Below are 20353 nucleotides of genomic sequence, written 5' to 3'. Positions count from 1 at the left end.
ATATCCATATCCAAAAGAATGAAAGAGGACCCCTACCTCACACGCTACATAAAAATTAATTCAAAATGGATTAAAGACCTCAACAAAGGAGACAGTACCATAAAACTCCTAGAAGATAACGTAGGGAAACATCTTCAAGACCTTGTGTTAGGACACTTCTTAGACCTTACACCCAAAGCACAAGCAACAAAAGAAAAAATATACAAATGGGAACTTCTCCAGCTTAAAAGCTTCTGTACCTCAAAGGAATTTGTCAATGTGAAGAGGCAGCCAACTCAATGGAAAAAAATATTTGGAAGCCACATACCTGACAAAAGACTGATATCTTACATATATAAAGAAACTTTAAAACGCAATGACAATAGTACATACAGCCCACATTATAAAATGGGCAAAAGATATGAAAAAACACTTCTCTGAAGAGAAAATACAAATGGCCAAAAAACACATGAAAAAATGTTCATCTTCACTAGCTATTAGGGAGATGCAAATTAAGACCACAATGAGATATCATCTCACACCAATTAGATTGGCTGCCATTAAACGAACAGGAAACTACAAATGCTGGAGAGGATGTGGAGAAATTGGAACTCTTATTCATTGTTGGTGGGACTGTATAATGGTTCAGCCACTCTGGAAGACAGCCTGGTGGTTCCTTAGAAAACTAGATACAGAGCTAGCCTTCGGTCCAGCAATTCCACTTCTCGGTATACCCGGAAGATCTGAAAGCAGTGACACAAACAACACCGATGTTCAAAGCAGCATTATTCAGAATTGCCAAGAGGTGGAAACAATCCAACTGGCCTTCAACGGATGAGTGGGTAAACAAAATGTGATATATATACACAATGGAATACTACGCCACAGTAAGAAGGAATGAGGTCATGAAACGTATGACAACATGAATGAACCCTGAATACATGATGCTAAGCAAAATAAGCCAGGCAGAAAAAAGAGAGAGATTGTATGTTACCACTAATGTGAACACTGTGAAAAATGTAAAATAAATGGTTTATATTGTAGAATCTAGGGAACCTAGCGATAGACAGCAAATAGTAAAGGGGGAATGATAATCTCATAAGAACAGACAAGATATGGAGGGTAAACAACTTTATAGGAATGCTTGGGAACGACTATGGTTTGTTAATTTCTGGGGGGTACGGTAGGAAAAAGTTCGCCGAAATGTAGTTATTTTAGGTTACTTGTTTTTCTTATTCCTTTGTTGGGTTATAGTGTTTATTTTCTTGGGGTAGGGTAGGAACATGTTGGAAGCAATGTAGTTAATTTAGTTTATTTGTTTTTTCTCATTGCTTTGTTTTGGTTTTGCTCGAATTTTTTTTAAATGTTTTTTAATTTTTTGATAAAGTTAAAAAAACAATAAATGAGTGAAAAAAAGTAAATGAACAATGGGGATGGAGGGGAATGGAATGTTTTGGATGTTGTTTTTTATTCTAATTTTTATTTTATTTTTTGGAGTAATGAAAATGTTCAAAGATTGATTGTGGTGATGAATGTACAACTATATGATGATACTATGAACAACTGATTGTACACTTTGATGAACTGTATATTATGTCAATATATCTCAATAAAATTGCATTTAAACAAAAGAGAGTGAGTCAAAAAAATTTGCCCTGAAGAATTACTAAAGGGATTTCTGCAGGTTGACATGAAAAGACAAGAGAGAGTAGCTTGGAGTAGTATGAAGAAATGAAAATCATCAGTAAGGGTAACTAAAGGAGCAAATGTAAAGCCCAATAGTACTGTATTCTGAAATATACAACACTACTCTTTAAATTATATAAAAATCAGAATGCAATTGAATAAGAAAAAGACATTTCCCAATAATGGATGTGCAAAATATAAAGTGGTAAAGTGGGACAAAAACATAAAGAGGGGAAACGGATATGGGAACTGAGAATGTGTATGCTAATGATGCTAAGTTGGCATCTTTTCAAATTAATAGGTTACACATGTAGGTTGTGTGATATAAATCCCAGGATAACCACAAAGAAAGTATTTTAAAAATATACAGATACCCCATACAGCAAATTATAAAGAGTCTGAAAAGAGATCAGACTTCAATTAGAAATATGAATGAAACAGACTTGGTTAGGACTAACGTAAATCAGACTAAAGGGTAAAGAACAATATTGACAGTGTTTTAAAACTTCAACTTCTGTGTGAGACCAAAGGGAGAAGTGTTTATTAGGTGCAAAATCTATATTTTTTTGTAGCATACTATGTAATTTAACTTGTATGGTCAGTTTATTCAAACACCAAAATTACACGGAACTTTGAATGGGAGTGAGATCTGGTTGGTTTGTACAGGTTACTGTGAAGCCCTGACACATCTCAGGGAAATTTGGGCAGAGAATAAAAATGTATTTGCAAATCCCCCTTGGGGAACTGGGGGAAAATGTGGAAATATTAAACTTCCCCACCAGGGGGATTAGTGATATTCTCACAAGCATTGGGGACTACCAATTTAGTAGGCCAAGCCCTAGATCTTGGAACTCGCCCTTATGAAGCTTGTTACTGCAAAGGAGAGGCTAAAGCCACTTATAATTTGGCAAAGAGTCACCCCCAGAGAACTTCTTTTGTTGCTCAGCTATGGCTTCTCTCTGTAAGGTAACCTCACTGCCGTCTCCTGTACGTGGGACATGACTCCCAGGGGTGTAAATCTCGCTGGCAACGTGGGACATGACTCGCGGAGATGAGCTTGGCCCTTGCATCGTGGGATTAAGAAAGCCTTCTTGGACCAAAAGGGGGAAGAGAAATGAAACAAAGTAAAGTTTCAGTGGCTGAGAGATTTCAAACAGAGTTGAGAGGTCATTCTGGAGGTTACTCATGTGCATTATATAGATATCCCTTTTTAGTTTTCAGTGTATGAGAATAGCTAGAAGGAAATACCTGAAACTGCTGAACTGCATGCAACCCAGCAGTGTTGATTCTTGAAGACGATTTTATAACTATATAGCTTACACTGTGTGATCGTGTGATTGTGAAAACCTGTGGCTCCCACTCCCTTTATCCAGTGTATGAACAGATGAGTAGAAAAATGAGGACAAAAAGTAAATGAATAATAGGGAGGAATGGGGGGTATGTGATGTTTTGGGTGTTCTTTTTTACTTTAATTTTTATTCTTATTCTTTTTTTGTGGCAATGAAAATGTTAAAAAATTGTCTGTGGTGATGAATGCACAAATACATAATGGTACTGTGAACAAATGATTGTACGCTGTGGACGACTGTATGGTTTGTGAATATATCTCAATAAAATTGAATTTAAAAAACTTTAAAAATATAAAACAAAACAAATACACAAACACACAGAAACATATGAAAAAGGGATCAATCAGATACATCACAGAAGATCAACAACACAGAAAAGGAGGTTGATTAAAGGAAAAGAGAGATTAAAAAAAAAAGATATGACATTTAAAAACCAAAAGACAAAACAGCTGACATTAAGTACTGCCTTACAGTAATAATACTGAGTGTTAATGGATTAAACTCCCCAATCAAAAGACACAGGTTGGCAGAATGGATAAAAAAGCATGACCCAACTATATGTGGTTTACAAGGGACTCACCTTAGATGCAAAGACGCAGACAAGATGAAAGTAAAGGATGGAAAAAAGATATTCCATGCAAATAATAACCAAAAGGAGCAGGAATAACTATACTAACATCAGACAAAATAGACTTTAAATCAAAAGCTGTTATAACAGACACACTCAGGACTAAATAACACTAAATCCCAGGGAGAGAAAGTTTCCCCTTGTTGAGCACCCTTTTGATCTTTCTGATGACCTCAGAAAGTCTCAGTTTGGTGCTAATATGCCTTTGACATCTATCTTGCCAAATTCACTTTCGAACAGAAGGGAGAGCAGTCTTCTGCCCAGGTGGGTAAGGTATCCACCTAGAATGCAGTGACATTATTTTACTCTGTGTTTATTTTCAGGGCTACTCTCAATAACTGTAAAGGCTTTCCATTTTCAATGGTGATTTTTCCCTTGAAAATTTGATCTTGTGTGCTGGTTTGGACCTATTATTTCTCCCAGAAAAGCTATGTTCTTTAATGCAATCTTGTTGGAGCAAACTTACATCTATTTATTAGGGTGTCAGCTCTTGACTGAATGTTTCCATGGTGATTTGCCCTTGCCCATTCAGGGTAGGTCTTGATTAGTTTACTGGAGTCCTTTAAAGAGAGCTTACACAGAGAGAACAGAGATAAAATGCCCTAGGATATCCTAAGCCAGGAACCACAGAAACTGAGGGAGCTGACAGAGATGTTTAGGGATACTTGGAGATGCAGACAGGAGGATGTTTGGAGATGTTAAGCTAAGTTATGAAGCCCAGTGTTTGCCCCAGAGAAGCTAAGAGAGGACCCACAGACACTTAGAGAGAAAGCCACTGGAATCAGAAGTTGAAAGCAGGATCAAAGGACCAGCAGATGCCAGCCACCTCCCTTCCCAACTGACAGAGGTGTTCTGGACACCACTGGCCTTCTGTTCTAGTTTGCTAATGCTGCTGGAATGCAAAACACCAGAGATGGACTGACTTTTATAAAAGGGGGTTTATTTGGTTACACAGTTACAGTCTTAAGGCCATAAAGTATCCAAGGTAACATATCAGCAATCAGGTACCTTCACTGGAGGATGGCCAATGGTGTCCGGAAAACCTCTGTTAGCTGGGAAAGCACGTGGCTGGTGTCTGCTCCTAAGTTCTGGTTTCAAAATGGCTTTCTCCCAGGACGTTCCTCTCCAGGCCACAGCTCCTCTTCAAAATGTCATTCTCGGTTGCTCTTGGGGCATTTGTCCTCTTTTACCTTCTCCAGAGCAAGAGTCTGCTTCCAACGGCCGTCTTCAAAATCTCTCTCATCTGCAGCTCCTGTGCTTTCTTCAAAGTGTCCCTCTTGGCTGTAGCAGCTTGCTCCTTCTGTATGAGCTTATACAGTGCCCCAGTAATTTAATTCAGACCCACCCTCATTGGGTGGGCCAAAACCTCCATGGAAATTATCCAATCAGAGTCATCACCCACAGCTGGGTGGAGCATATCTCCATGGAAACACTCAAAAGAATTACAATCTAATTAACACTGATAGGTCTGCCCACACAAGATAACAACAAAGATAATGGCGCTGGGCAGACATAATACATTCAAACTGGCACACCTTCCTTCAGTTGATGCCTTAGTTTGTACACTTTTATAGCCTTAGAACTTTAAATTTGTAACTGAATAAATTCCCTTTATATTAGCCAATCCATTTCTGGTATTTTGCATAACAGCAGGATTAGCAAACCCAAACACCTTTTAAATGGACTGAGGCAGATTTTGGAAGCAGGTTGGTTGACTCATGCATGCTGGTGGGAGTGTATATTGGCTCAACTATTTTAGAAAACTATTTGGCAACATATACTAAAGATGGACATACAAATACTATAGGACATGGCAATTCCATTCCTATATACCTTACTCTATTGAAGGCCCAAATAAAAAAGAAAACTAAAAAAAACAAAAACAAAATAAAACAGTTTAAATTTCATGTAACATTACTTATGATTTGCTACATATGCTTCTTTAAATATATGTGTAAATAAGTGTTGAAATTGAGAAATGTGTATTATATGTACTTTGTTGCATAGTTTGAACCCACTTCTGCTAGACCATCAACACCACTCTACAGTCTTCATAATAAAAGTTCTGAGTTAAAAGAAAAAAAAAATCTGTTATAAGAAACAAAAAAGCACACTATATATTAATTAAGGGTCAATCCACCAAGAAGAAATAACAATTACAACTATTTATGCACCTAACTGCAGTACCCCAAAAGACATGAGGGAAACACTGGCAAAACTGAAAGAAATAGACGCCTCTACAGTAACAGTTAGAGACTTCAGTATATCACTCTCATCAACAGATTGAACATTTAGACAGAAGATCAATAAGGAAACAGAGAATTTGAAAAATATTATAAATGAACTAGACTTAACAGACAACTGCAGAACACAGTACACTAAAACAGCAATTAAATCAAAAGTTGGTTCTTCGAAATGATCAATAAAATTGACAGACCCTTAGGTAGACCGACAAAAAAAAAAAAGGGAAAAGATGCAAATAAATAAAATCAGAAATGAAAGAGAGGACATTACTACTGACCCCATAGAAATAAAAATCATAAGAGGATACTATGAACAACCATATGCCAACAAATTAGACAACCTAGATGAAATCGAAAAATTTCCAGAAGCACAAGAACAACCTACACTGACTCTAGAAGAAATAGAAGATTTCAAGAGACCCATTACAAGCAAAGAGATTAAATCAGTCATCAAAAACTTCCCAACATAGAAAAGCCCAGAACCAGATGACTTCACAGGTAAATTCTACCAGTCCTGCTCAAACTCTTCCAAAAAATTGAACAGGAGGGAACACTACCTAACTCATTCTATGAGGCCAAAATCACCCTCATACCAAAACCAGATAAAGACAGCACAAGAAAAGAAAATCACAGACCAATTTCTTGTATGAATATAGATGCAAAAATCCTCTATAAAATCCTTGCAAATCGAATCCAACAGCACATCAAAAAATCATACACCATGATTAAGTGGGATTTATCTGAGGTATGCAAGGGTGCATCAACATAAGAATATTGATTAATGTAATATACCACATTAACAAAATGAAAGGAAAAACCACATGATCATCTCAATTGACAGAGAAAAGGCATTTGTCAAAATTCAGCTTCCTTTCTTGATAAAATCACTTCAAAAGGTAGGAATTGAAGGAAACTGTCAACAGATAGGCAAGACAAAGAAAAGGCATGCAAAATGGAAGGTAAGAAGCAACACTTTCACTATTTGCAGATGACATGATCCTATATATAGCAAGTCCTGAAAAAGTGACAACAAAGCTACTAGCACTAACAAACAAATTTAGCAATGTGGCAAGATCAGCATACAAAAATCAGTAGTGTTTCTACACAGTAGCAAGGGGCAATCTGAGGAGGAAATCAAGAAAAAAAAATCCATTTACAATAACAACTAAAAGAATCAAATACCTAGGAATACATTTAACCAAGAACGTAAAGGACCTATTTTCAGAAAACTATAAAACTTAGCAAAAGAAATCAAAGAAGACCTAAATAAATGGAAGGACATTCTGTGTTCATGGACTGGAAGACTAACCACTCTAACAAGAACTTCCAGCACAATGTTGAATGAGAGTGGCGACAGTGGGCATCCTTGTCCTATTCCAGATCTTAGAGGGAAAGCTTTCAGTCTTTCACCATTGAGTATGATGTTAGCCGTGGGTTTTTCATAAATGCCCTTTACCATGTTGAGGAAGTTTCCTTCATTAGATTTAAGATGTCAGTTCTACCCAAAATAATTCACACATTCAATGTAATCCCAATCAAAATTCTAACAGCCTACTTTGCAGAAATGGAAAAGCCAAATATCCAATTTATATGGAAGGGTTAGAGGCCCCAAATAGCCAAATACATTTTGAAAAAAAAAGAACAAAGTTGGAGTACTCACATTTCTGGACTTTAAAGCACATTACAGAGAAAGAACCTAAGATGGCAGCTAGGAGAGACAGGGCAAAAAAACACTTCTGTGAAAAATACTAGATAAAAGCCAGAAAGTGACCCAGGACACCAGTTCCAGCGATACACCAGCTGGACAAAGTCTGCTAAATCTACAGGGACCGTGCAGTTGGTGAAACTGGGAGTCTACATTCTGAAACAAGTGAGTAAGCCTGCTGAATATCCGGCAGTCGCGCTGCGGTGTGGGGAAACCGTGGGTTGGTGTTTGGAGGTGGACTAGTTTTTTTAAAAAACCCCAAAGCAGCTGCAGATATGGCAGTATGAACCGTACAGTGAAGTGCGGCAGGAACAGGCTGTGCAAACATCTTAATATCTGTAGTGGAAGATAGCCTTTTGTGCACCCGCTGCTAATTATCTGGGAGCGAGGAAGGCAGAGCTGAGCCAAAAGGGGAAAATAATCACCCCTTGCAGCCATCTTCCCGGCGGGCTGGCAATGCTCCAGCCTGGCACCGGAGTCACAGCGCAGAGCTGTGTGCAAAAACCCACTGCAATGGGAAGTATTTCCAGCAACAAGCACACACACCACAATATCAGGCATGGACAACAGCCTTTCACGCACCCACAGCTAACTGTCCCGGAGCTGGGAATGCGGAGCGGTGCATAAAGGGGGAAATTAACACGCCCCTTACAGCAGGCTGGGAACGCACCTACACAGCCTGGTGGCCCAGAACTTCCCTTGAGGGACGGGGCACACTTGTGACGTAGCACAACGTTCCCTCAGCAGAGACCCTAGAAGGGCACGGCTTGGAAGAGGGATCCATGTGGAAATCCCAAGGACCATACGCCAATACAAAGCACTTGTGGGTTAATCTGTGGCGAGACTGAACTGAAGGTTTAGACTCTTGGAACAGCCTTAAATCTCCAGGAACACCTGGGAGGTTTGATTATTAAAGCTGCCCTCCCTCCCTAACTGCTCAGACACATGCCCTACATTCAGGGCGTACAGCACCAACAACACACCCAAACTTGGTGCACCAACTGGACCGCACAAGAATCAGACCCCCACACAACACAAAGAGAAACTTGGGGAGAACTAACTTGAGGGGAATAGGTGACTCGTGGACGCCATCTGCTGGTTAGTTAGAGAAAGTGCACTCCACCAAGCTGTAGATCTGACAAATTAGAGATTAGTCTTTGAATAATCCTACATATCCTAAAAGAACCCTATCAAGTAAAGCAAATGCCAAGAGGGCAAAAACAATAGAAAATTTTAAAGCATATGAAAAAACAGACGATATGGAGAACCCAAACCCAAACACCAAAATCAAAAAGATCAGAGGAGACACAGTACTTGGAGCAATTAATCAAAGAATTAAAGACAAACAACGAGAGCATGACACAGGATATTAAGGACATGAAGAAGACCCTAAAAGAACATAAAGAAGAAATTGCAAGAGTAAATAAAAAAACAGATGATCTTATGGAAATAAAAGAAACTGTTGACCAAATTAAAAAGATTCTGGATACTCATAGTACAAGCCTAGAAGAAGCTGAACAACAAATCAGCGACCTCAAGGACCACAGAATGGAAAATGAAAGAACAAACGAAAGAATGGGGAAAAAAATTTTTAAAAATTGAAAAGGACCTCAGGGATATGACAGATAAAATAAAATGTCCAACTATAAGACTCAGTGCTGTCCTAGAAGGGGAAGAGAGGGTAAAGGTCTAGAAAGAGTATTCAAAGAAATTGTTGGGGAAACTTCCCAAACCTTCTACACAATATAAATACATAAAGCATAAATGCCCAGCGAACTCCAAATAGAATAAATCCAAATAAACCCACTCCAAGACATATTCTCATCAGACTGTCAAATACTGAAGAGAAGGAGCAAGTTCTGAAAGCAGCAAGAGAAAAGCAATTCACCACATACAAAGGAGACAACATAAGACTAAATAGTGACTACCCAGCGGCCACCAGGGAGGTGAGAGGGCAGTGGCATGACATATTTAAAATTCTGAGAGAGAAAAATTTCCAACCAAAAATACTTTATCCAGCAAAACTCTCCTTCAAATTTGAGGGAGAGCTTAACTTTTTCACAGACAAACAAATGCTGAGAGACTTTGCTAATAAGAGACATGCCCAACTTGAGATACTAAAGGGAGTCCTACCGACAGAGAAACAAACAAAGGAGAGAGAGATATGGAGAAAGATTCAGTACTAAAGCAATTCAGTATTGGTTCATTAAAGGACAATGAGAGAGAAGGAAAAAACATATCTGACAAACATAAACCAAAGGATAGGATGGCTGATTGAAGAAATGCCTTTACAGTAATAACACTGAATGTAAATGGATTAAACTCCCCAATTAAAAGATACAGATTGACAGAATGGATGAAAAAATATGAACCATCAATATGCTGCATACAAGAGATTCATCTTAGACACAGGGACACAAAGAAATTGAAAATGAAAGGATGGAAAAAATATTTCATGCAAGCTACAGCCAAAAGAAAGCAAGAGTAGCAATATTAATCTCAGATAAAATAGACTTTAAATGCAAGGATGTTATGAGAGACAAAGAAGGCCACTACATACTAATAAAAGGGCCAATTCAACAAGAAGAAATAAGTCATAAATGTTTATGCACCCAATCATGGTGCCACAAAATACATGAGACAAACACTGGCAAAACTAAAGGAAGCAATGGATGTTTCCACAGTAATTGTGGGAGACTTCAACACATCACTCTCTCCTGTAGACAGATCAACCAGACACAAGACCAATAAGGAAACTGAAAACCTAAACAATCAGATAAACGAATTGGATTTAACAGACATATATAGAACATTACATCCCAAATCACCAGGATACACATTCTTCTCTAGTGTTCATGGAACTTTCTCCAGAATAGACCATATGCTGGGACATAAAACAAGCCTCAATAAATTTTAAAAAACTGAAATTATTGAAAGCACATTCTCTGACCACAATGGAATACAATTAGAAGTCAATAACCATCAGAGACTTAGGAAATTCACAAACACCTGGAGGTTAAACAACACACTCCTAAAATCAATGGTTTATAAAGTGGAATGTACGGGAACTAGCAACAGAGAGCAATTAATGAAGGGGGAATGATAACCCAATAAGAACAGATAAGCTATCATGGGTAAATTTAATGTTCTGGGAATGCACAGGAATGACTATGGTTTGTTAATTTCTGATGGGTATGGTAGGAACAAGTTCACAGAAATGTTGCTATATTGGGTTATTTTCTTGGGGTATATTGGGTTATTTTCTTGGGGTAGAGTAGGAACATGTTGGACTCCCTTGTTATGGTTTGTTTGAAATGTGTTTTTTATTGCATGTGTTTTTTTATTTTTATTTTTTGATATAGTTGTTTTAAAAAAAAGAGTTAATTAAAAAACAATGAAAAAAAATATGCAGCGCCCCCTTGAGAGCTGGTGGAGAATGCAGGGGTGTTGGGCTCTCCCACCTCGATGGTTGCTGATGTGCTCACAGACATAGGGGACTGGTGGTTTGATGGGCTGAGTCCTCTACCACAGGACTTGCCCTTGGGAAGACTGTTGCTGCAAAGGAGAAGCTAGGCCTCCCTATAATTGTGCTTAAGAGCCTCTTCCCGAATGCCTCTTTGCTGCTCAGATGTGGCCCTCTCTCTCTGGCTAAGCCAACTTGGCAGGTGAAATCACTGCCCTCCCCCCTACGTGGGATCTGACACCCAGGGGAGTGACTCCCCCTGGAAACGTAGAATATGACTGCTGGGGAGGAATCTAGACCCGGCATCATGGGATGGAGAACATCTTCTTGGCCAAAAGGGGGATGTGAAAGGGAATGAAATAAGCTTCAGTGGCAGAGAGGTTCCAAAAGGAGCCAAGAGGTCACTCTGGTGAGCACTCTTATGCACAATACAGACAACCCTTTTTAGGTTCTAATGAATTGGAATAGCTAGCAGTAAATACTTGAAACTATCAAACTACAACCCAGAACCCATGACTCTTGAAGATGATTGTATAAAAATGTAGCCTTTGAGGGGTGAAAATGTGATTGGGAAAGCCGTAAGGACCATACTCCCCTTTGTCTCGTTTATGGATGGATGAGTAGCAAAATGGGGGAAAAAAAAAAAAGTCACCCAGTGTTCTTTTTCACTTTAATTTTCATTCTTATTATTTTTGTGTGTGTGGTAATGAAAATGTGAAACATTAACTTTGGTGATGAATGCACAACTATATAATGGTACTGTAAACAACTGAATGTATGCTTTGTTTTGTATGACTGCACGGTATGTGACTATATCTCAATAAATATGAATTTTTTTTAAAAAAAGCATATTACAAAGCTACAGTGGTCAAAACAGCATGGTACTGGTCCTGCCCCGCCTGCTTAGTGGCGGCGGCTGCCACAGTGGTGGACCCTGCCTCTCTGCCACTTCCACCCTGGCTTGCTTCCCAGCTGGCAGTGTTGGTGGGGAGGGGGACAGTAGTTTGTAGATGCCTGCCCCTGCCTCAGAGAAGGTGAGTTCCTGACTCAGTGGTGGGGGAAGCTCGGTCATTCAGCCCGACTCCTGCGGCCCAGCCTGGCCATGCCCAGAGCCCGAGTGTGCAACATGGCCAACCTGGGCGTGGCCAGGGTCCCTCCACTCTCCTCCTGACCTCCGGCCTTGGAGAGGGCAGCCTGGTGCACCAAGGAAGCCGAGTTATACAATCATTATCAAAGCTCAAGGCTACTGGATTACAGTTCAAGAACTTCAGGTACCATGTTGAATGAACAAAGACTGAACTTTTTACAGATGCCTTTGTAAAGTATGTGGAATAGTGCTACAGTATGAACCACAAGAGGATTTCACACTGGGAGGTGAATGGGAGTGGAGTATTATACAATTATAGATTTTGTAATCTCTGCATCATGATTTTTGGCTCCCTAGTTGTGGCACAGTCTCGCTATGTGGGGAAAGTTCATGCTAAAAAATTGAAGCACTTAATGGGCAAATATGATCAGAATTCTCCACCAAGTTCTCAGCATGATAAGGAGAATCCCTTGTTGTCAACCTAATGAAGCATTCAAAGAAAACATATGACTCTTTTCAAGAAGAACTTGATGATTATATCAAAGTCCAGAAAGCCAGAGGCTTAGAGCCAAAAACTTGTTTCAGAAAGATGAGAGAGGACTATTTACAAACCTAAAAAGAAGAGGTTAACTCTAGACCCAGATATAGAATGTTTGAGCAAAGACTCCCATCTGAAACTGTCCAGACTAACTGACAATCATACAATATTACACAAACAGTGGAAAACCAGTTACCTCAGGGGATACCAGCTTGTGACAGCAGACTTAGACCAGACTCCTTGAGCTATTGTCAACTCCCCAAGGACTACACAGGAAAACCAGTATCGCTGAACCTTAGTCAGCAAGAATATAACTGTGGCTCCTACAGAGTAGAATCTGGAGTTTACAAGCACTTCTCCTTAGAAAACAGTGACAGTTCCCATCAAGCCAGCCATAAACAGATACATCAAAAGAGAAAAAGGCACCATGAGGAAGACAGAGAAAAACCAAAGGAAGAGTAGCCCAAGCATAAAAGAAAAAAAAGTTATGAAGAAACGGATTTAAACAAACACAAGAGCATCCAAAGAAAGAAAGCAAAGATAGAAAGTCAGTGTCAGTGAAGAAAAGCCTAAGAATCAAAAGGAGAAAAAAACCCGAGATGTAGCCTCTAAGAAATAGGAATGTAAGCATAGAAAAGAGAAAAAGGAATAAGGCCAGGAAAGGATGGAGGAGGAAATGCTTTGGGACCAGTTTATCCTGGGATTTTAAAGCTATTTTTTGGTTCTCCTAAAGTTGAATTGAAAAAAGCAGTTGAGGGAGGTGGTTTCACGAAGTTTGTGTTCATATCACTTTTCTTATGTGACCTGGTACTTCAACTTCTAACAAGTGCCAAGTGAAGTATTCAGTATGCTTGCTCCCCAACATGGAAATTACTTTTCCTCATTTTCTAAAAGCATTATTATTACATTTTTCTTACATATAATGTAATTTCACTTAATGCGAGTGGTTCTGCTTTTATTCATCAAATTGCTATGATAGTGGAACTGTTTTCCCTTGGGAGATCATTTATTACAAATTGGAGGATTAATAGGCTTTGCAGAATCTACTTCTTGACTGGGTTTGTTTTAGGTTTGGTGGGATATTTTAATGTTTGTTGGTTTTCTCTATGAAGCAATTTAGATTGTTTTTTTTTTCTCTGTTAGATCTAACTTGCAGTACATTTTCTAGGTTGGAAAGTGGAAAATGAGATACATTATAATATTAAACTTAGATTACATATAGTTTTAAAAGTTATCAAAGAATCCTGATACAATATCAGTTTATATTCTGGAAACAATTATAATAAAGTTCTAATTTCTACAAAACAAACAAACAACACAAAAAACAAAAAACAAAAAAACAGCATGGTACTGGCACACATACAGAGATCTTGACCCACAGCATCAAACTGAGCATTCAGAAATTGATCCTGACACCTACGGCCAACTGATTTTGATGAGGCTGCCAAATCCACTCAAACGGAAAACAATAGTCTCTTCAACAAATGGTGCTGGGAGAACTGGATATCTATATGCAAAAGAGTAAAAGAGGACCCCTATTTCACACCACATACAAAAATTGAATCAAAATGGATCACTAACCTAAATATAAGAGCCTGGTCTATAAAACTCTCAGAAGAAAATGTAGGGAAGCATCTTCATGATCTTATTTCAGGCAATGGTTTCTCAGATTTTATACCAAAAGCACAAGCAACAAAAGATGAAACAGATAAACAGGACCTTCTCAAAATTAAAAACTTGTGCATCAAAGGACTTCATCATGAAAGTGAAAAGACAAGCTACTCAATGAGGGAAAATGTTTGGAAACCACATATTCAATAAAGGGTTAATATCAAGACTATATATTGAAATCCTGCAACTCAACATTAAAAGACAAACAACCCAATTTAAAAATGGGCAAAAGACTTGAATAGATCTTTTCCAGAGGATACACAAATGGCTAAAAAGCACATGAAAGGATGCTGAATATCATTAGCTATTACAGAAATGCAAATCAAAACCACAATGGGGTATCATTTCACATCCACTAGAATGGCTACTATTAAAAAAATCAGAAATTTACAAGTATTACAGAGGATATGGAGATACAGGAACACATTCATGACTGGTGGCAATGTAAAATGGTGAAGGCACTGTGGAAGACAGTTTGGCAGCTTTTCAGGAACCTAAATATAGAATTACCATATGACCTGACAATCACTACTAGGTATATACCCAGAAGAACTGAAAGCAGGGAATCAAACAGGTATTTGCACAACAGTATTTATAGCAGCATTCTTCACAACTGCCAAATGATGGAAGCAACCTGAATGTCCATCAACAGATGAATGGATAAACAAAATGTGGTATATACATACAATGGATTATTATTCAGCTGTAAAAAGGAATGAAGTACTTATGCATGCAACAACATGGATGAACCTTGAGGACATTATGCCAAGTGAAGTAAGTCAGACACAAAAGGACAAATATTGTATGATCTCACTGATATGAAATAATTATAATAAGCACACTCATAGCATTAGAATCCAGAAAATAGGTTACCAGGGGATAGAATGCGGGTAGAGAGAGGGGAGCTGAAGCCTAATTGGTATACAATTTCTATTTAAGTTGATCGTAATGTGTGGAAATAAGATAGTGGTGATGGTAGCACTTACTGTGAGTGTAATTAACAGCACTGAATTATGTATGTGAATGCGGCTGAAATGGGAAGTTTTGGGTCTCATGTTACTAGAATGAAAGGTAGAAGATAAAATATGGCCGTGTATAATACAGTGAATCCTGTTGGGCACTATGGACTCGGGCTAACAATAGAAGTATAAGACTGTTCTTTCATGAATTTTAGGAAATGTACAACACTAGTACAAGTTTTTAATAATCGGGTTGGGTATAGGAAAAAAATAAACCAAATGTAAACTAAGGACTACAGGTAGGAGTACTGTTTTAATATTTTTTCATCAATTATAAGACAGGTACCACATTAATGCACAGTGACAGCAATAGTGGGGTATATGGGAATGCTGTATTTTTTACATGACTCTTCTATAAACCTACAACTTCTCTATTTAAAAAATAATAATTTAAATAAAAACATTATGCTAGTGAAAAAAACCAAAGTATTACATACTGTATGATTCCATTCAAATAAAATGTAAATATAAATAAATCTATAAAGACAAATAGATTAGTGTTTATATAGGGCTGGGGAAGGATAGAGAGATTGAGAGATGACTGCCAAGTGGTATAGGGTTTTTCTTTTTGGAGTAATAAAAATGGTCTAAAAGTGATTGTGGTGATGAACGCACAACTCTGCGAATATACTAAAAGCTGCTTATTGTACACTTTGGATGGATTTTATGGTATGTGAATATATTTCAGTAAAACTCCTTTCTAAAAAGGAAAAAAAACCATAGCAGCATAAGGCCATTTAGGTGAAGAACTCTACACACCATAATCTCAGTAGCAAAACTAATAGTGTTAATCATTACATTGAATCACAAAAAAATGGCTAGATTATGCTTAGTATAATACATTTCTCTGAAAATGTAAATTTTCCTGTAAATGTATTATTTAATGTAATATATTTCTCTGAAAATGGATAATGCTTTTGCCATCTTTAATGGTTTGAAGCTGTAAGTACCCCAGGAAAGATCATGTTCCTAAATGTAATCCATTCCTGTGGGCAAGGACCCATTGTTAGTAAGATCATTTGGTGAGTAGGATCTTAACTTAAGATGCAATACACCTCATTCAGAGTGTGTCTTAGTCTGGAGTCTTTTATTATAAGAGAAGCTGAGAAAGAAGGACACAAACAGAAGCTCAGAAAGAAAGCCACAGATGGAGTAGCCAGAAGCTGAAAGCAATGAAATCCAGAAGAGAACGACCAGCAGATGTCACCATATGCCTTGCTCTCTGACAGAGGAGCCCAAGATTATCAGGAGCCAGTCTTTGGGGAGAAAGCATCACTTGTTGATGCCCTGCTGTGGACATTTTCACGGCCTCACACCTGTAAACTTATAAGTTAATAAATCCCCATTGTAAAAGCCATCCCATTTCTGGTATATTGCATTTTATCAACTTTAGCAAACTAAAATAACCTCTAAGAAGTATCCGGAAAGTAACTATTTTCCAACTATTTATCAGAGAGGAAATATGAAAGTATATACTATACTCATACTAAGGCATGTTCATAATTAAAAGGAAAGTTCATATGAACTAAATGACAATCCTGCTTTAAAGCTTCCTTGTGAATGTGGAGATGTTTATAAATATAAACTTTAACTTATATGTAACGTATCTACATACTTCATTAACAACTTACAGTATAAAAAACAAATCCCTTTGCAAATGTAGAAAGCAAAAGAGGAGATATGGAGCATAAATAAATTATAAAATTCTATTCGATTATAGTTATGACAGTATTTTTTTATCTTTTAGGCAACAAAGATTGAAAAAATTTTTAATCCACCTCTATACTTACCCAGGTAAGTTAATTTCACTTCTTTTTTGACCATGGCGATCAAAGATTTTTACAGTATGATCAGCTCTAAAAGCAATTAGAACACAAAAACAGGATTAAAATTTGTTTTTATTTCTTTCCAGGTGCATAAAAACTTAAGCCATCACCCTAGTGATTTCAGTGTTCTCTCCTGATAGTTTCGTAATTTGTATCTAAAAAGTTATTACCAAGGAAAAGGTTCATGAACTATGATATTAATGAAGATGAACATATTCCTTTCCTCACCATAAACCTGTCACACAAGAAGTTCTACTGAACAGATGGTGTGGTTCTGAGGGCATACATCCATTTGGAATCAGGACGAGCTACTTAAAACATTCACTGGTTACTTACCCTGTTACTGCAAGGTAGTTTCCTGATGTTTTTTGCCAGGTGAACTGTATTGGTGTGCCAAGCCAAGTCTTTTCTAATAGTGAGAAAACACGCTAAAAAATAAGTTTTACATTTTCAACATGCATACAATTAAAAGGATTGGTCAGAAATGTATGTCAAAACATGATCATCAACAGGAGAATTCAGGATGATGAAGACTTAAGAATTTATCTCACAGAAGTTAACAATACAGCAAGCAAACAACTAACCAAAAACACAAAAAAATCCCAATGGGTTGGCACAGTATGGACATCAAGACATAGAAGAGTTTATTATAAAACTTTTTATGCTTTTGAATGCTTTTGCATTTGAATGTTAATTTTTTAAATGCATAATTTTAGTGTTTAAAGGATTACAATAATTTAAACTTGAATTGAGTTAATCATCATGTGACTTTTTTCAGTGGGATTTGATTTTACTAAATTTCATTGAATGAAATTGCTGTTTTAATAATACTAACCATGCTAGAAATACAAAATGTTTACGCTTCCTTCGAATTATTTTCTTCATTTACCCATTACTTATATTTCATTATTAATATTTAATTTGACTACTGGGTAGACACGGTATTAACCAAAAAATAATTATTTTCTTTTTACTTAAACCATCTAGAACTATGATATTCAGTGTGGTAGTCACAAGCCACATGTAACTATTAAGCACTTGAAATGTTGGGTAATTTGAATTTAGATATGCTTTAAGTATAAAATACACATTGGATTTCAAAGGCTTACTATGAAAAAAAGAATGCAAGCTATCTCATTGGTAACTTTTTATATTGATTATATGTTGAAATAATATTTTAGGGTTAAATAAAATATATTGCTAAAATGATTTTACCTGTTTCTTAATTTTTTAATGTTACCTATGCAAATTTAAAATTATATTGGCTTGTACTGTATTTCTATTGGACAGCACTGATCTAGGAACATGGAGATTGAGTGAAAAATCTTAGACATTAATATTAGATTATTAAAGAACTGATGCTCATAACTAGGCATATGAAGTTTAGATAGGACTGCAGCAGACTTGACAATATAAGTAGCAACAGAAAACTCTTCCATCCTCAAAATTAAACAGTATTCAAGGAACAGCTAAAAAGAAGATAAAATCCACCTATCCTGAAAGCAAAGGTGTGCCATAATCACGAGGGCCTCCAGGTTTTGTGAGGCATGAAGACACTCTTGAAGAAAAAACTATAAAAGCATCTTACTCCTGCAAATTTTACAAAACATCTGACTACACTGCCATGGAACCCTTTCATAAAGGGAGATCCTGAAACTTCCTGGCAGACCTGCGTCTGGCTGTGATCTTACATATTATTTTTCTTCAAAAGAGTTATACAAATGTTCCATATACAGTACAGAGGAAAAAGCTAACAGCTACCAGGAAGCATTAGGATGTAAAAAATAATCTGAAAATTGAGCTTCCCATTTCTTTGCCAGATCAGAGCAGGAGGGGTATTGCTGTTGAAAAGCCAAAGGGTGAATGAGCTGCAGCCAGCGACCGAGTGGGGTTCACGAGAATCCAAAACCTAGACACCGTGTGTGCAGAGGAAGACGCAATTGAGCGTGAGACCTGCGTGTGCAGATTTCTCCGCGAATAATTTACACTTGCCACCAAATCACCTGTAAACTGAACTAGCCACAGGCAATACTATTTGAGATGATTCTTTCGGAGGTTTTTACTCTTTGGTGGTGGTGCAACCAAGGCGCTGAGAAGTCGTGCGGCTTCTGAAGGGTTTAGCTGCAAGGAAAGAGACTGCTGGCGATACTAATCTAGTCAACTTGGCCGCGACCCTCCAAACGCATTTTCACTACCCGTTCTTCCCGCCTTGCGAAGTTAGGAGTCTCTTCAGATCCAGTCTGTTCATTTTCGGCCATGGCGGGATTCCCTCTTCCCGCACCACCTCAATCCCGTTCGAGGTCTCAGGGATGAACAGGCCTCCCTCTCTGTCCTCGCCTCTTTTTTGTTTCTTTCCTTTCCCCTCGTTCCTTCAACTTAGCCCGCGCCTTCCCCTACACTGGCTGCACGGCTCGCATCCCCCTCCTCACGCACTCGAGTGGAGGAAGGGGAACACACGCCCCTCTCCTCCGAGCGACGCTCAGCGGGCTAAAGGAAGTGAGAGTGGTCGTGTTGTCCCATCCCCTGGGATCTGTAAGTTATTTACCTTCATCTCAGTGCTCGAGCGTCCGCGCGATATTGCAAGTGCGCAAGCGCACCGGGTCTCCTAAGAGAAGACGATCGCGTTCCCGTCACCCAGGCGACCGGGCGAGCAGCGACCAACCAGCGAGCGCCGCTTGGAGGGAGGTGCCTAGCTGAGACCCGCAGAGCGGTGAACCCTCCGCAGGGAGGGGTGGGGGGAGAGGATGTGGGCTGGGATCACATGATCCGAGCGGAACCAGGCCTTGCAGTGACTGGGCTTCCTGGCTTGGGGTCTGAGAGGATGAAATTTGGAGACTCGCCGGGCGGAAGCGACTTTGGTGAACCCGCGGAGGCGCCTACGTAAATTTCGGCGAGCGGTGACTTACAAGCTGGTGGTGACTGGAAGGAAAGCCGAGGATTTCAGGAAAAAGAAGGCGCAGGATGTTGGTTAAAAGGAGGTGGGAATTGGCTCATAAGCCAAATACAGCCCAAGAAACGAGACGTGGAAGAACTCTGCTGGCATATCCGTTTTTTCTCTCCAGGCTTCTGGGATAGAAGGGATAATGTGTGCATGGTAGTTTTTTTCTAGGTTTTAACTGGCCTACTTTGTTATTAGGCTTTTCCTAATGGTCATCGAAA

General features: G+C 38.4%; 1 protein-coding gene and 1 pseudogene across 4 annotated transcripts in view; one reads left to right on the top strand and one right to left on the bottom strand.

Moving 5' to 3' along the window:
- The window catches only part of WDR19 (WD repeat domain 19), a 180395-nt gene extending 160601 nt beyond the window's left edge, over positions 1-19794 (bottom strand). For 3 of the 4 annotated variants that reach the window (XM_037829602.1, XM_037829601.1, XM_037829603.1), the window contains exons 1-3: positions 19740-19791; positions 17531-17622; positions 17159-17224 (exon numbers count right to left, since the gene is read on the bottom strand). In XM_037829602.1, the coding sequence (XP_037685530.1) occupies positions 17159-17224; positions 17531-17622; positions 19740-19745 (164 nt within the window). In that variant the 5' untranslated portion in view covers positions 19746-19791. Of the gene's footprint in view, positions 1-17158; positions 17225-17530; positions 17623-19739 lie in introns of all 4 variants that reach the window. The other variant, XM_037829604.1, reaches the window with a different exon arrangement.
- LOC119529324 lies at positions 12463-13387 on the top strand (annotated as a pseudogene).
- Positions 19795-20353: the final 559 nt, after the last annotated feature.

The sequence above is a fragment of the Choloepus didactylus genome, chromosome 3, assembly GCF_015220235.1.
Source record: "Choloepus didactylus isolate mChoDid1 chromosome 3, mChoDid1.pri, whole genome shotgun sequence".
Lineage (NCBI taxonomy): Eukaryota > Metazoa > Chordata > Mammalia > Pilosa > Megalonychidae > Choloepus > Choloepus didactylus.
The sequence above is the reverse complement of the archived record's forward strand: the minus strand, read 5'-3'. Positions and strand labels throughout refer to the sequence as shown.